At 46.4% G+C, this 17,390-nt stretch overlaps 1 protein-coding gene across 1 annotated transcript in view; it reads right to left on the bottom strand.

Moving 5' to 3' along the window:
- The window catches only part of FBXO36 (F-box protein 36), a 118,647-nt gene extending 104,020 nt beyond the window's left edge, over positions 1–14,627 (bottom strand). The window contains exon 1 of the mRNA XM_006890329.1: positions 14,532–14,627. Within this exon, the coding sequence (XP_006890391.1) occupies positions 14,532–14,627 (96 nt within the window). The remainder of the gene's footprint in view (positions 1–14,531) is intronic.
- Positions 14,628–17,390: the final 2,763 nt, after the last annotated feature.

Below are 17,390 nucleotides of genomic sequence, written 5' to 3'. Positions count from 1 at the left end.
ATTTCCTTCACCTGCTCCCCCCACCGACCAAACTGTGCAGCTCTGCAACTGCATCCTGGCCCATCCTCACCCTTCTGCCCCCAACCCTTACCTCCTTGTACCCCCAATATGTTTTTCCCAATAAAAAAATATTTTTTTTTAAAAAAAAGCACTTCAATAGGAGAAGAATTCAGATCCACAGGAAAAAAAAAGCATCCAGTAATATATAATAGTGTGATTTTAAAGTTGGTCCTTTCTGTTAATACTAATTCCTTAACGATTTTGGATTTTACATGTAAATCAATCATATATACTAGGAACTCCAGATCAGAATCTAGAGCTACTGCCAAACTCTTTTTGTCATTAAAGTCACAATACTTAAAGAACATGAGCATTTCTCTAGGCACACCACTGGGGTTAATAACAGAGGAGTGCATCAGCATTTCCAGAGCTTTTGAAGTTGGTCTGTAACATAATTAAAAGGCATATTTCTGTCATATTACAATTTTAAAATTGGTTAAAAATAGTTCCAAAGATGAGGTTTGAAAAGATGTTTGTGGAAAGTACACAGCCAACAGTAATCTGAAAACCACTGAGTGGCCAGATCGAGTCCTACTTCCTGGTTTAACAGGAACTTCATCTGCTCCTTGGCTGTTCTTAAGTGGCCGCCTAGGCCCCAGGTTCTGTCCCAAAAGGCACATTCCTTACCGTTCTCCCTAGAGTGGGCCCTGTGTTCGTTCAAGCAGCCTTAGCTTTTCTCTCTCCAGACTATGGCCTTTCACACTTCTCAGCCATTGGTCTTCAGTCTCAATTCACATCTACTCCTTGTGACGGCTCATGGCGAGGCTGACACTGTCACTATGCAGCCTGCAGCTGGTCCTTTGTCATCTTCTTGCTAGACTGCTAAGCCCATGGGGGAAGAGGTTCTGTCTTTGTTGCCTCGGCACGGTTTGGGACTTGGTACACGGGATGGACTGAATAAAGTCCTTGCATTCATACCCCTGCCAACCTTGGACATCTTCTATTTTGTCAGCAAACAAATTTTGCAATCTCATAATTTCAACCTGAGCTGATAATAAAAGGTCAGGGGTTCAAAATCACTGGTGCTCCAAAGGAGATGCTCAGTTTCCTCTCATTCAGGAGGCCACTAGGAGTCTGAATTGACTCAATGCTGTGGGTTCAGGGTTTTGATTTGGTAGTGGGTTGAGTGAACATCTTTTCAAATGCACAACCAAAATAAAAAAACAAACTGCTGTCGAGTTGATCGAGACAACTAATGACTCTCAGCTTCTGAGGCTGTAAGTCCACTGTGACAAGTTCTGGAGCCAGGAAGCTCATGACTCACAATTATCTGCGGAAGTACTTAAGTTTTAGTCCATGTTCAAAAGATTTAAAAAAAAAAAATTGTGAGGTGACTAAGAGTCACTAGAATCATTTTCATGGAAAAGATGAAGTTTGATGGACTTGGTATTTGAAGATGACAAAGAGTGTAAAATCTCAGGAACATTTTCCACACTCTTGCTGCTAAGTGTTAGGCACAGAGCTGGCGTTCCCTCAGGGATGCACGGAACCCTGCCTCCTGAAGACACTCAGGGACAAGGCGGTTCACGGTCCCGCGTCCTTTGGAAAGGCTTCCTGCTGCAATCTTCCCCTCCCTGCTACCTTTTCCCACCAGGAGGATTTTATAAGTTCAGAAGCATTTCAAAGACAAGACACAAGTACTGTACTGTCTAACTCAGGGCTTCACACTTCGACTGCACTGGGTCACTCTGCTGCAAAGGACCTCTATAAAATTTTAAAGAGCAGCAAAGTCACTTGGAGGGCAAAAGGGTGTGCCTAACCCAAGCCATGATATTTTTAGTCACCTCATCAACAGAACAACTCAATTCATTGCCCTTGGGTTGGAACTGACTCATACATAGCTCAGTGGATTTTTCAGAGGCTGTAAATTGCACAGGAAGAAAATGCCTGTCTTTTTTTTTTAGCAGCTGCTGGTTAGAACCACCCACCTTTGGGCAGGCAGCACAACTCCCTAACCACTAACTAGGTCACTGAATCCCGTATCACCTCAGACACCCAACAGATGAGGAATGAAGCAGTCTGAAGAACTGATGTCTTGGAACTGTCATGTTCATGAGGAATCCTGACTAGAACATGAACTGCTGGAAGAATGAATGAACAAAGCTTGGAAGAAACGCAGCCAGCATGGTCTTTAGAAGCAAGAATGAAGCGACTCTGTCTAATATGCTTTGGACATCAGGAAAGGCCGGACACTGGAGCAGGATATCATGACTGGTGAATTGCAGGATCAACCAAAAAGAAGAGCCCCTTCCAGGAGAGGGAACAACACCGCGTGTGCAGCACCTCAGAGGGACTGCGTGCAGGGCTGAGTGGTATTCCACCTGGTCAACCAACTTGACCACATCTAGCAGCAACCATGTGCTCTTGAAATCTCTCTTTGAGAAACACTGGCTTGAGAAGATTAACAGCTACAAACAGAATAATCTATGCAGGCAGAGTGCTTTTCTGACATTTAGTCCTCACTGCATCAGTGAAGCAAGGAAGGGTTGAACTGTTTACAAATGAACCTTCAGGAAGGTGAAGACCTGCGTCAAGTGACAGGGCTACTAACACAACTTTTGCTGTTCTTGTTTTTTCGAGTGAAGTTTTAGAAATCATTTTGACTTTTCCATGCAATCACCCATAGACTTTTTTTATAATATTAATGACTGCTGATTAATTTATTACAATGTCTAATCAACCCCTTACTGATACCACAATCTTTGATGCACAAATTTTTCTTTTAAAAAAAACCCAACTAAAGGTCTACTGTGTTTTCTAGGACAAAACTGTACTTTCCTGTAAAATAACAAACATCTCAGAGAAGGAGGAAACTTTAGCGATGTACCTTCATTATGTCAGTGAGACAACTGGGCACAGGCAATTCAGGGCTGGCCTGGGTCATGACTTGTGAGCGAGCTGGAACAATAAGAACATATGTGACTTTGTGATTCACAATTAAGTGCTCTACTGCCCCATATAATTAGGAGGCAAAGCTGGGTCAAATTAACTCCCCAAACTGAGGAGGCGCTAATTGATAGCAACTGAACTATTTACCTGGACAAGATTCTGGAGTAATGCCAGGCTGCTGAGCAATGCTGAAATGGCACTGTAGGTGCCACTTGAAGACTTGTCTTCAGCTTACCTGCAGGCTCCTTCCGAGGACTAAGCTGGTTCTGGCTGAAATCACACACCTTTTTTCCCTTTTTGTTTTCATTATCATAGCCTTTTATTGTCAGTATAGGGAGCCCTCAACAAACAGCATCGAGATACTATGATGCATACTTAAGACCTTCTGGACTTTGTTTCCTTGGTTTTTGTTTGGACATCATTAATGATATGCTCCTCATTCAATGACGCAGTGAGTGATTTGCTGAATGTCATCACTTCTCAATGCTCACTCCCAGATGTTCAATTTTATGTTTCATTAAGATGTTGCTAATAAAAGACAAGAACAATGAAGACTGAACCAAAAGGGAGACAGGTGTCAGAACCGGCTTCTGATGTGGTGGTTGGAATGGAATCCCACCCCACAAGTTTGGAACTGCCTGGATCTTTATAAATCGAACATTTGTCTTTTTGGAGTCATGGGGTGGAAATATCGCATATAAAGATCTGTGAGGGAACAACAACAAATTATGTGGTACAACACTGCACGTAGTCTCAAACAACTAATGATTATATATAAATATATATAATTGGGATGGGAGTGTCAGGACAGAGCGGAGTTTAGGGCTGTTGTACATAGGGTCGCTATGAGTCGCAAGCAACTCGACGGCACATAACAAACAATATATATATACACAAATATAAATATATAAACATTTTATATGTATATGTGTATACACACACACACACACACACACACACACGCCAGACATTGTAACATTTTAAACTGAAGACTTCCTGAGCACTCACTATCCGTGTAGAAATCTATATATGTGATATACAGTGACTACTCTTAAAACCCAAGGTGAAGCAGTTCAAATCCATCAACTGCTTCCAAGGCATAAAGATGGGTAATCTCCTCCATGTGATTTACAGCCTCTGAAAACCCGTTGGAGGGTCAGCTACGAATTGGTTCTGACTCCACAGCACATAACTACAATATACTGACATACAGATATCCAATTGGTTCTGTTTCTTTGGAGAATCCTGACTGACACACTCTTCCCAAGTATGATCTTGAAAACAAAACAAAAATCCCAAAGGGAATTTAAACTTTAAAACTGAGAAGTGATTTCACAATGCTTTAATTGGACACATCCTGGAGTGTCACAGGTTGAGGATTGTTTTTCCTACAGTGTGTGATGCAGGAGCCTAGGAGAATGCAAAGGCAAGAACACCTGGTCTAACCTGTAGGGCAGGAAGGGTCTGTTTACTGCAGCTGCCCGAGTCACCAGAGCATGTGAAGATGGACAGGCCTGCAGGAGGGAAGACCAAAACACACTGACAAATGCCTGGAGGGTCAGGGGATGGTTCCAGGCTGCAAGGAGGAAAGTCCAAAGGGAGGAGGAACTCTGAGAGACAGATAAGGGGACAGCAGAAGAGAGAAGGGTGACTCATGACCAAAAAATGGAGAAGTAGCATCATATTAACTTGGGGACTTGAAAGGGAGCAGGAGTCACTCTTTCTGCTTGGAAATCATGGAAAGCTTAGGAAAGCCCTGGGCTCCCCAGTTGGGCCATGGTCTAGAGACAAAGGAAGGGCTGAGGGGGTGGAGAGGAGGAAGACACTTCCTGTTTCCTCTGCTTTACATTCTTTCCTGAGTTCAAGGGGAGGGGGGCTGGAGCACTGCATGAGCCCTGGTGGCACAGCAGTTAAGCACTTGACAGGCACTGGTTTGAACCCTGCTAGACATCCCCTGGGAGGAAGATGTGGCAGTCTATGCAGCCTTGGGACCCTCCAAAACAGTTCATTTATTCTTGAGCCACAATCAACTTGAGGGGAGGTGCTCTGGACCCCTTGGGGAGTCTCTGGATGGTGCACATCCTACCACACTCAGTTGCTAACTGGAAGGCCAGTGGAATCTGGCTTCCCCTCCAGGGTCCCTGAAGAAAGGCAGACCCTGAAAACCTGAGAGAGCACAGATCCACCTCAGACACAATGGGTCCGCCAGGAGTCAGAAATCACTCACTAGCAATCCATTGGGGTGATGGTGATCTTGCCCAAAAACTACCAAGTTGACTGCACCCTGTTCCACTGAAAATGTGGAGCTGCTGTTTATGTAACATGCTTTCCATTTACTTAAAAATGTAAATCTTTCAACCTTTATTTTAGGCCACATAAATCTATCCAGAGCTATGTTTTGATTTATTCTCCACACCTCCTTTCCTAGCCCATTAGCCTCATCTCAGGAGCTCCAGTGGCACCGTGTGTTACCTACTACATTAATTCAAAGGCCAACGGTTCAAATCCACCTGCTGGATTTAAATCCACAGGAGGAAGACGTAGGTGGGGTGTGTCTACAGACTTAGAAAAACACCCACCAGTTGCTGTGAGGACAACTCATGCATGTACGAGTCATGTGCTCTGTGAGGTTTCAATGGCTGGTTCTCTGGAAAGAGATCACCAGGCCTTTATTCCGCAGCACCTCTGTAAGACTGGAACTTCTAGTTTTCAGTTAGAAGCTGAGAGTGCTGTTTACAGCACCCAGGGATACTTTTCTAGACACGGAATCCCTACTAATCGTCCACAGGTAACATGAAATCACACGGTGCCCCTCTAAACTTGCAGAATTCTTTTTCCTGTATAAAACCCAAACCAGTAGGGTTTTGTTTGTTTTTTGTGTGTACTGTCAAATTAGATCTGACTGGTACAGGAGGAGTTTGCCCTTCCTTCTCCAGCACAGCATCTGGTGGATTCGAACTGCGTACCTGTGGGACTGCAGTGCTTCTTGCCACTGGGCCACAAGAGCTCCCTCCAGCAGGGGTTTTTTTGGTGACACAATTATTAATAATGCCTTATCACTGAACCAGAGAGGTGACTCAAAGGTGGTACAAGTATTAGATGGTAAAGCCCATGTGTGGGGCAGGGCAATGCCTGGTAATAAGAATTATCCACTTACGTTTTCATTTTAAATCTTCATTGCTCCTCTGTTTAGAAAAAGGAACTGCTCACTGGAGAAGCTAGATCTTTGAGGAAAATGTGGTGCAGAAAGTGAAAGCAAGACTTAAAAGCTAATTATCCCAGCTTTTCCTCTTATATTTATTTTAAACTCAACTTTTATTTCAAGCAAAATGAAAGGCTGTTTCTTTAAAATGGAACCTTTCTATATTTAACCCAGCGACTTGCTTTTTTCACTGAAGATGTTTATTAGGTCTACTGAGTAAACAGAGACCCACCACATTGTTTTTAAAAGGTTGCACAGTATTTTGTGGTGGGAGAGTATCACAGTTGAGCCAAATTTCCACCAACAGAAAGATGGTTTGATACTTTCTGCTTGGTGCACATTCATGCCTGCTTAGCCTTGCACATAAATGAAAGCAGTTTGGGAATAGAAAATCCTGAAAATGAACTTATTTGTGGAAATTGTGTACTTATATTTTTATTAAAACTTAAACATCTAAACCAGTATAAAATAAAGGGGGAAAAATAATGCTCAAACCCCAAGTCCATCCAGTGCCTTCACCTCCGTCCTGTTGCCTATCAACCCTTTCATTGGGTCTCCAAGGTTCTTACTCTTTATAGAGCACTGGTGGCCTAGTCAACAGGTAGCCGTGCTGTGAACCCACAGGCCGAGCCTTTTAGACCATTTAAATTCACCAAGGGCTCTAAAGAAAAGAGAGGAAATATCCTCCCTTATGACACAGCCTCAGAAACCATATGGAAGGCCAGCTAGGAATAGGTTCTGGCTTGAGGGCAATGAATTTGAAAGCTAGGTAGAACAGTATGCAAGTGTTGCATTGCTAAGCAGAGGTCAGATGTTCAAATACACCAGCTGCTCCTGGGAAGAAAGACATTCAGTCTCCTCCCAGAAACTAAATCGAGGGTCACTGTGTTGGAATCAAATGGACGACAGTGGCTTGGGTTTGGCGGGTGCTTTATTTTAAGCCTTAAATCATGGCCTACAGTTTGCACCAATACTGGCACAATTTTTGCTGCCAAGAGTCACAAACAACAGCCTACCAGATGAAGTCTAGCTGTCTTTAGTTTCATCTCCAGAAGCTACAGACATGACAGCTTCAAGTCATAGGCTGGAAGAGGGCCTTGGGCATTTTCTCTGTAAAGTACTTAAAAATATTTGCCATCTCTTCTGGGGGTGGAAACAGGTGATTTTTAAATTTTTTTCCCACCTCCAGATTACATTAGCTTCAGATACCTTCTCTGTGGAGTTCTGAGTAGGAGTTAGTAAGACAGACAAAGAAAGACTGACCCATTATCCAAGTTCTTTCTTGTTTCATCTGTGGACTGACTGTAGTATGTGGAGGATCTCAGGAAGACACCTGTAGCATTAGCTTCAAGCATTTCATTAACTTTAAATGTCAAACTTAAATTTTTAATTATTTTTTCAAGAATTATTGCAAATTTAATCAAAGAGCTTTCATATATACTGACATACATATTTCTTAGAGCATTTTGTAGAATTATCGACTGCTTTCCATTTGTTTTTCTAAGATGTACGGTGTTAGTATAATTTGTCACTTTCGCACCTGCCAACTCAACTCTAGGGAGCATATGGCTGCTTTGAAGGTTCTGAGGTTTCTAGCACCTTCCCAGTATTTGTCTCTTGAAAACATGTCATCAGGTCTGGCCATTTCCATTTCAAGAAGACTAAATGTCAGGCATAAAACACTGTACTCTCCCAGATCCCCTGATGTAAAGTGATGTTGGCTTGGCTTAGTGGTAAGGAGTTGTGCTGTCAACCCAGAGACACATAGTTTGAATCTACCAGCTGCTCCAAGAAAGAAAAAAAAGGCATCTCCTCCTGTTTCATTAACCACCTCTGAAAACTTAAGAGTCAACAATGTTGATTCTGACTCTATGGTATATAACAACAAAAGACTATTTGTTAGTTTAGCAATTGCTTATGAATGTCCCTTAGACTTAAAAAAAAGGAAAAGGAACCAAAAAAACCCCTAAAACTGAAAAATCTGACCACACGTAGCTCATACAAACCGATCACTTTTCCTACCAGATAGCGTGCACCATGAAAGGAGGTACTTTGATTCACTCACAGATTTTCTCCTGGAATCCACTATAGCACTTGGTACATAAAAACCCAAACTACTAATTCCACGGCTTCCACTTGAAGCTGACTCAGAGACCCTGCAACATGGAGCAGAAATGCCCATTAAGGCGTCTAGGGCTGCAGATCTTTTTTTTTTTTGGGGGGGGGATGTAGAAAGTCAGTTTCTTTTTTAATTAAATTTTTACATTTTAATGAAAATTTACAGAAAATTCATTGTTGCACACTTTACCTCCCTCTCCCTCCCCCAGTTCACTATTTTTTATATCCATTCAATGTTGCACAACTTCCTCTCCCTTCTCCCAGGCCTCTTTGCAACATTCCTCTGATTGTAGGCTGTACATAGAATGCCTGATCATTTATTCGTTTTATAATTTTTTAAGTTTATTTTTTATTATTATTTTTGTGTGTATATGTGTGTGCCGTCAAATCAGAGCTGACTGGTACAGGAGGAGATTGCCCCCTTCATTTATTCCTTTTAAACAGTTCTTTCCTTCACCTGTTCCAGTGCAGTATTGGTTATCTAACCAGTTTTATCCTATTCTCCTTCCAAAAGTCATCATTTCTAAATGCGATTGAAAACACTGGGATTTTTAAAGTTGTGTGGATCACGTATGCTATCTGTGACCTTATCCCCACACAGGAGGCAGGCTGAGACCAGCACCACCTCATGACCTAACGCGTGAGAGATGAGGTGTCACTGTCCTTGCCACTGCGGGGCACACCAGGCCAAAACTTTTCCAAGATAAATACTCTTTTGTCCTTCTGTCAGTCCATAGGATATTCTGCACTCATCTTTAACGCAAAGGCATTGGTGCTTCTGTCATTCATTGTCCAACTTTCATTTGCTTAGGAAGTAGTTGAAAAGTTTATGGTTTGGATCAAGTAAATCTGCAAACTGACATCGTTGCTCTTCAGCACTTTGGAGAATTTCCTGGCAGCAGACATTTCTAATCCAACACTTCTTTTGATTTTCCTGGCTGCTAGTACTAAAGGTGTTGATTGTGGATCCAAGCACGATGAAATCACTGACAACTTCTTTTTCTTTTTTTTAAATTAATTAATTTTCTTGTTGTGTGCTGTCAAATCGGATCCAGCTGGCTCAGGAGGAAGTTGCCCCTTTTCCAGCAGAGCATATGGTGGATTCGAACCATGATCCTTTAGTATTGCAGAAATCATTGACAATTTCTATCTTTTCTCCATCTATCATGATGTTCCCTGTTGGTCTGACAGTGAGGATTTTCGTTTTCTTGATGTTGAGATGTTGCTCGTATTTAAGATTGTGGTCTTTGATCCTCTGTATGCAAGCATTTCCAGCCCTCACTCTGAGCAAACAAGGTTGTGTCATCTACATAACATCGGCTGTTGATGGGTCTTCCTCTGATCCTGATGCTACGTTCTTCACATGGTCCAGCTTCTCTACTGATTTGCTCAGCAAAAGGTTATGTCTAAATCCCTCTGTGTGTCCCAGCCAGGAACTGGACACACAGATCCTTCCCAAATGGTAGCTTCCCAGATGATCTGTTTTATATACAGATTGAATGTTGTTGCTGTTGTGTGCCATACAGTCAGAACTTACAGTTGACCTTCCAGTGGGTTTTCGGAGGCAGTAAATTGCATGGGGAGGAGATTGCCCCTCCTTCTTCAATGGAGCAGCTGATGGATCCCAACCATGTGCTTTTGAGATTGCAGGGCAGTCCCACTAGGCACCACAACTCCCTAGCCCTAGGCTACCAGAGCTTGCTAGTGGATTGAATAGGTGTGGGGAATAGACACACCCTTGACACTCACCTTTCCTGCAAAAATATGTAAGTATCACTTAGTTGCTTCCACCAGAGGCCTACACGTTGCTGACTGACACCCCTTTCAGCTGCTGGATTGGAAGCGCAGACCCTTAATACCTGAGCACGTTCCCACTGATGCATCAGGGCTCCTGAGGTACCTAAAATGTGCTCAAGAAATGAGTTAAGTGAGCAGTAAATTGAGAAGCACTTTCTATACTGCACTGCATGTTGTTGTAGTTATGGGCCATCGAGTCCTCTGTGACTCATGGCTCTGAACTCTGCTTTATCCTGAGCCAGTTCCACTGTCTCCGACACATCTACCCCCACAGAGAACACTAAGTTGTTGGTTAAAATTAAGGAAAGGCTTTTCTTCAGGAATGTAATTTAACACTTTCTTTTGAAGTTTTAAGTGATATCTCCTGGGCCTAAGTAATATTCATAACTTTCCCCATCTCTAAGAGAGCAAAATGTACTAGTTTTAAAAGAACAGCAGTCAACATAAATATATACTACTAGAACCGGAGCAAGCCTAATAGAGTGCCTCATCTAGAAAGCATTGCACCGATTTTTCTAAGGCCAAGGGCCATCATTATAATGATCAGACAATCTAGAATGGCCCCAAGCTACAGTCTGAAAGATTTTGTCTCAGCGGGAGAGGGGAAACCTGAGGAGGAGAATTCCTGGCATCAAGGTGTTAATTTGGAATACTTCTAACCCACTGCCATTTAGTTGAGCTAGACTCGCAGTTGTGCTGAAGGAAGGAGTAGAAAGCCCCACAGGTTTTCCTGGGCTGTAACATTAATGGATGCAAACTGGCACTTTCTCCTGCAAAGTGACTAGTGGGTTCAAACTGCCAACCTTTCAGTAGCTGAATGCTTTACCAGCGTCACCAGGGCTCCTTGGAATACCTCCTGTAATATAAGAATATATCTATTTTACAAGTGAGTGTCTAAGCAAGAAGGCCAAGGAAACATTTGTGTGTAACATTTAAACCTGGCCTATGCTGGGGATGGCAGGCTGCTAGAGTGAGCCATGTCTGCCTGCCCTCAAATCCATGTCAAATGTCCAGGGCTTTTTTGATAAGCCAATAAAAATACAGAGGAAAAGCACATAAAAAATGGAATTTGAGAAAGAATAAGCTAAATTTAGGGTATATTCTGGATAACAGGCAACAGTGTTTAGAATAGAAGCAGAAAGAATCAGAGAGAAAAATAGAAAAAGTCTACAATTTCAGAAAGCCACGCAACAAAATAGTCCATCTTATAAAACAGATTTTTATCCTAGTCTTCAGTACTTATTTTCATCAGGCCTAGAGACTCAGAAAAATTAGCCTGTGGTTAGAAAGCAGCATACTCTCGACTTCTGGCTGAAAAGATAATTTTTTACTTGCTATTTTTTACAAGTTATTTTACTTTAAAAAGAGGGTGAATTAATCAGATTTGAAACCAATCCTTCTCTGAAGGATTGCAGTGGGTCTATGTAGTATGCTTAAAAAAAAGAAACTAGATCTTGAAAATTATTTCCTATATACTATATAAGCAACTGACTGAGAGAGCAGAGCTTGAAATAAAGGAAAGGTTTTGATCTGCAAAGGAAGGAAGGAAAATGAAGAACAGTGGTTGCTTGGCGGGTGCTGTGAGTCGTCTCTCCTTTAAACCTACAGAAATCCTCCGGCATCTTTCATTATGTGTAACAAGATGGAGGAGACTGAAGGGGAAAAGTTTTCATACAGACAGTTAGAGGGAGGCGCATGTCCAAGCTAAACTTGAAAGCCAAGTCTTAAAAACACCAATAATGGATGCATACTTGAAAAATGCAAACCCTAGGCATAATCCTCTAATTTATGAAAATGAAAAGGTAAACAGATATTTGGCTTACTGAGACTTACAACATTAGGGTAGGGCACACCTGTAATTCCAGAACCTGTAGAAAATGAAAATGCTGAAAAGGAAAAAATTAAAGGGAGATTATTGAAAAGGCTGTTAACAATACAAAAGAGTTTGACTGACTCGAGATGGAGGAATGCAAAACTGCAAATGGAGAAAGATTAGATGATTTATGCTTTCAATCACTTGTATTAAGAAATGCAGAATTATGTTAACAGGATGCCTTTTTCAAAAAGAGGAAAGTAAACAATTCTACTACAAAATTAAACAGTCAACAAATTCTACCACTAAAAACATGTATTTAAAAAAACAAACCTCCTTGTATTTAAAACTCTCTTCATTAAATATGTAAAACTCTTAAAAAGGTATTTAATTAAAAATTAAATTTTTGACAATCAGTTACAAAGCATGTCAGTTTGATTTTTTAAAAAAATTTATTTTGATAATTTCTTTTTGTAAAGAATGATTTTCTCTCTACTTATTTTGTTTATGGGCCCAAGGGAAAACTGATGGAATATCAACATCAAAATACATATGTACAAAGACCATTATTGTAAAAATAGAAGAATAATTAGTAAAAAAACCGTTAAACTATGTATGGGGATCCACGGAGGGAAGGGATGGGAGAAGAGGGGTGAGGATTCGTAGGGGCGAAATCACAGAGTGACTTCAACTTGGTGGGTGGAGGGAGGGGGTAAGGGAAACAGGAAAGATCCGGTGGGGAACAGACAGGGTAATGGTGAGCACAGTCCAGTGGTGATTAATTTTATAAAACATAGTGATTGAAAAAAAAAGAGGAACGACCTGGGGGGGGAGGGTAGAGAAAATAGTGCAACAATGAATGAATGGAAACCCCAAATCTCTATAAATGTTCATTAAAATTAATAAAATTTAATAAAAAAATTCATATTAAAAAACCCCAAAAAAAACCATAGTGATTGGGGATGATTGAAGGAAACAATGGGAATTAACAACGGTGTCAAACACCATGTATACAAACTCCGTAAGCAAACCAATAGAAAATAAAAAAACTTACAAAAAAATCTTAAAAAAAACCCTCCAAATTTTTAATGTTTATTCTCCATTAGGTGTCAAACACCATGTATACTAACTTTGTAGCAAACCAATATAAATTTAAAAAATTTAAAAAGACCCCTCCAAATTTTTAATGTTTATTCTCCATTAGGTGTCAAACGCCATGTATGCATACTTTGTAAGCAAGACAATATATAAAAACTTAAAAAAAATCTTAAAAAAAATCCCTCCACATTTGTAATGTTTATTCTCCATTAGGTGTATACGAACTTTGTAGCAAACCAATATAAACTTAAAAAATTTAAAAAGACCCCTCCACATTTTTAATGTTTATTCTCCGTTAGGTGCCAAACACCATGTATACGAATTTTGTAAGCAAACCAATATAAAATAAAAACTTTTTTAAAAATCTCTCCAAATTTTTAATGCTTAGTCTCCATTAGTGCACTCAAAAAGTATTTTACAAATAAATAAAAAAAACAACAACCAAACAGCTCCAAAACCCCCACGCAGGGAGAGCTGCCGGCGTCACTCCCGAGGCTGAAGCCCATCCACGCCCGCGGCGTGCGCAGGACCGAGGCGCGCGAGCCCCCGGGCGCTCCGAGGTTGCAGACCTCACACCCGCCGACCGCCACGCCTCTCTCCCGCGCCGCAGCGGGCGCCCGGCAGCCGAGCGCTTCCACCGCGGAGCCACCCCGCCACGCCCCCATTGATAGGAAAAAAAAAATATATATATATAAATAAACTAAACTAAACAAGCCCACACACTCTTTTTAACACGCAAGCTGCGAACACTTCGGGGCTCTGCCTGGCATCCTAAACGTGGAGGCCCAGCTGGACGGGAGGCCGCGATCACGTCCTGATTACAGTAAGCGACCCCAGAAGCCCACCTTCCAAAGACGGACAGGCCGAGGGCCACTCTCCCGCCCGCCGATCACATACTCCTGGGTCTGATTGTGGGGGAAGCAGATGTCACGATGGGTGGGGCCGCCGCGCCGCGCAGCTGAAACATTTTAGTACCACCCCTCCCCGCACACTTTGAACGGGCTGGCCGGGGCTCCGGAGAGGTAAGGGGGCAGCTCGCCGCGGGCCCTGCCCGCCACAAAGGAGCAAGTTCTGGGGTGGGCGGGCGACTCCGGACACTTGGCTAGCATTCCCGGCGTTCTCCCGGACCCAATCCCGGCCTGGAAAAGAGCTCGTCCCCTTTTCTCCTCCCCCGCCGGCTCCTCCTCGGGCCTCGGGGCCGAGCCTGCCTTTTCCCTCCTCCCCACGCAGAGGGGAGGCTGCACGGCGCCCGGGACGCCCCGTTTTACTCTTTGCGCGGAGGGAACTCGGCGGGTAGGAGCCCCGGGGTTCGAGGGGAGGAGAAGCGGAGCAGGGAGGCGGGCGAGGCTCGCCAGCGACGAGTTGGGCCGGGGGAAGGCAGGCGCCACCGGCTGCGGGGCCGAGGAGGCCAAGGTGACGAGGGAGATGTCCGGGCTCCGAGCGGGGACGGGGCCCTTCCGGCGGGTCGCAGGCGCCCGCGGCCGGGTGAGACGCGCCTGCCCGGGCCGGCAGGGCAGGAGCGGAGGAGCGAGCGGAGCCGCGGCGCGCACTTGCCTGGGTCCTGGTGACCTGTAACTGGTAATAGTCTTTGCTGGGAGCTTGGCCTTGTCCTACGATTTCGAACAGAGTTTCTGGCAGCCACGACGCCATCTTGGGACGCCACCGCCGTCGCTAGGACAACCAGGAAGGGGCGGGACTTGTAGGGGTCATGGGGCCGAAGCCCTAGTTGGAATCGAGTCTTGCTTCTGAGCGCTCGGAAGGAGGAGTGAGTTCTAACTTGAGGTAGTCGTCCCCTCTCGCAGAAGTGCCAGGGAACGTCGATCCTGGACATTTGCACCTCCAGGCCTCAGGTGACCCGAAGGGGAATTAGTTCCTGCTGCCACGGAGGGGCGGGGGTGACCCCGGCGGAGGGATACCGAGCGAAGCCGTACAGGCTCCTTCCTGGTCCCCCGAAGGGATCGGGAGGAGCTCAGAGGCCGCCGGGGGAGTCGCGCCGGGCGGTGGGGGAGGGAGGGGCGATGCGATGGGCCGCGACTAGCCAGCGGGGCCTGCCCCGCGGACGCGGCCGTCGGCGAAGGGCAAAGTAGTCCCCGGGAGTGTCAGCGCTGGCGGGGAGGGAGGCGGCGCGGGCGGAGGCGCACGCCGGCGCGGTGCTGCGGCTCAGCTGATAATCGAAGGGACCGAGGAGCCGCCGCCGCCGCCAGGGGGGGTGGGGGGAAGCGAGTGGAAGTTGCTGCCGCGCCGCCGAGTCCGCACCGGAGACTTTGGGGCCTAACTAGGTAATTGGGGCGCACGTCCGAGGGGCAGCGGCCGGGCTTGGGGGGGGGAGCGGGCTGGACTGAGGGTTGGGGGGCGGCGTTGTAAGGGGCGGGGGGAGAGCTGGAACTGAAAGTCCCAGGAAGCCCGGTTGTGTCATCGCCGCGCTCCGGCCCCCGCTCGGCCTGTTCCCGGGGGCTGCGGGGCCGCGGAAGGACCGGCTCGGGGGTCGTCGGACGAGGCACTCGCAGGGTGGGTGGGGGGCCGTGGCCTGGGGGACCCCGGGTGCTCGCTGTGGCCCCCCGCCGTGAGGAGGGTCGTTCCCGGAGCCGGGGTAAAGCGGGCGGGTCTTAGGTACCCCTCGTGGGGGGGGCCGGAAGTGGGCTCGGGAGCCTGGAGGGCGTCTAGGAAGCGAGAAAGTGGGGGGCCGGAAGTGCAGGTGGGGGGTGTGAAGACGGCCAGGGTTCCCCGGAAATGGGACGGGGGGCCCGGAAATGGGGAGAGGGGAGGCTCCGAGGCCGGAGACGGCCCGGAAATGGAAACTAGGGAGCAGGTCGGGTGACAACAGTCGTGGGCCCCGGGGTCGCCGGCCGGGGACGGTTGGGGGCGAGCGGCGGGGCTGCGCGGGGCGGGCTCCGGCGTGGGAACTGCGGGCCGGGGGGCGATGACGCCCCGGGGGCCTTGGCGGCGGGGGGCGGCGCGCGGGCACCCTCCCTGGACCACAGGGACATTGGGGGGTGTTGGGGGGCACCCAGAACTTGAGGGGAGGCGGGTGGGCCACTTGTCACGCCGTGGTGGGTGCACTGGAGGCAGAGCGAGTCGGCGAGCCGTTGCTTGGGCCGTGGGTTACGTAAAGCTGGGGGGCCCGGCTGGTCCGGGCGACTCAGCTCTGACCTCCGGGGTCGGGGTCGGGGGTGCCAAGTTCGGGGGTGAAGGGCGAGAATTCCAAAGCCTGCGGTCCTCGGGCCAAGCGAGCAAGCCTGCCTTGCGTGTGCTGGAGGCGACCTGAACCCCCCCAGTTTAAAAATGCACAGGGGGGTCCCGTCTGTTGGAGCTGCTGGGGCACGGGAAGGAATTGGGGACCCTGGTGGGGGGCTGGGAGGGGGCACGGGGGACGCCAGCCCCCTCCCGAGGGGCGGTGTTTTGTTTTGTTTTGGAAAATGCCTCTTGGCTCTGGCGCCGGGGGTGGTTTCGCTGCGCGGCCGGAGGTGGGTCTGGGTTGAGGGTGTCGTGAGTTCCTGGGGGGGGGGGGGGGGGGGACGTGTGGACGTGTCCGCACGGCCGCTGCGCCGTGACTGTCCCGAGTGGACACCTCGCTGCGGCCCCCGCCGTGCGTCTCCCCGGGCCCTCCGTCCTCCCCGGGCTGCCACATCACCCGATCCCGGGGCTCGCCTCTGCTTTGTAGGCCCTGCAGGGACCTGCTTAACTCTGTCCTCGCCCCCAGCCTCTCCAGATACTGTTGGCATTTCATCTCCCTCCTCGAAATTTAAAAAAAAAAGAGTCTTGGAGAGTTCGGGCCCAGAACCTCCTCTCTGGCTAAACCAAGTGAAAGGAAAAACACGGGGTGGAAAGTTGAAAGAGCTATTGAGGAGGGTGAAGAACCGACGCTAGGAACAAAGGTCCTAGTTGTTGTGTTGGAGAAAGAGGCAAGAGGCCTAGATCTGAGGCCTGTGTGTGTCGCATTTACACGGGGTGGGGGGGCCGTTGGCGTTGACTCGTGGGATTATCATCCGTGGTCTGGGCACAATTGTGGGGGGATGTATGGAGGCTGAATGCAGAAGAAATGATCGTGTACTAGAGAAAACCCAATTTCTAATTCTATTTTTAACACTTCTCTATGTTTAGCCCCGGGAAGACAGACTTGTGTGACTTTTAAAAATAATTTTTGTGTTATTAGGGGGTTTAAGAGAGAGTTCCTTGAAGCAGAAGAGAGAGCGAGCACATCACTATGGTTGAGGGTGGTGGGCTTTATGAAATGTCCCTATATCCATAAGAATTGAAGAACTGAAGCTCAGAATGGCATTTTTCTTCAGACGCCCTGCTTGTTCAGCTGTCTTGAGTGGTTTTAAAGTCTGTAGCCTGTTTGAACAGATTTTTTGTTTTGCTTTATTAGTTTTTTTCACTTTTTAAAAGTCCTTGGACACTTTTTTATATTTA

The sequence above is a fragment of the Elephantulus edwardii genome, unplaced genomic scaffold (genome assembly GCF_000299155.1).
Source record: "Elephantulus edwardii isolate Elephantulus edwardi_28Jun2011 unplaced genomic scaffold, EleEdw1.0 scaffold00087, whole genome shotgun sequence".
Taxonomy (NCBI): Eukaryota; Metazoa; Chordata; class Mammalia; order Macroscelidea; family Macroscelididae; genus Elephantulus; species Elephantulus edwardii.
The sequence above is the reverse complement of the archived record's forward strand: the minus strand, read 5'-3'. Positions and strand labels throughout refer to the sequence as shown.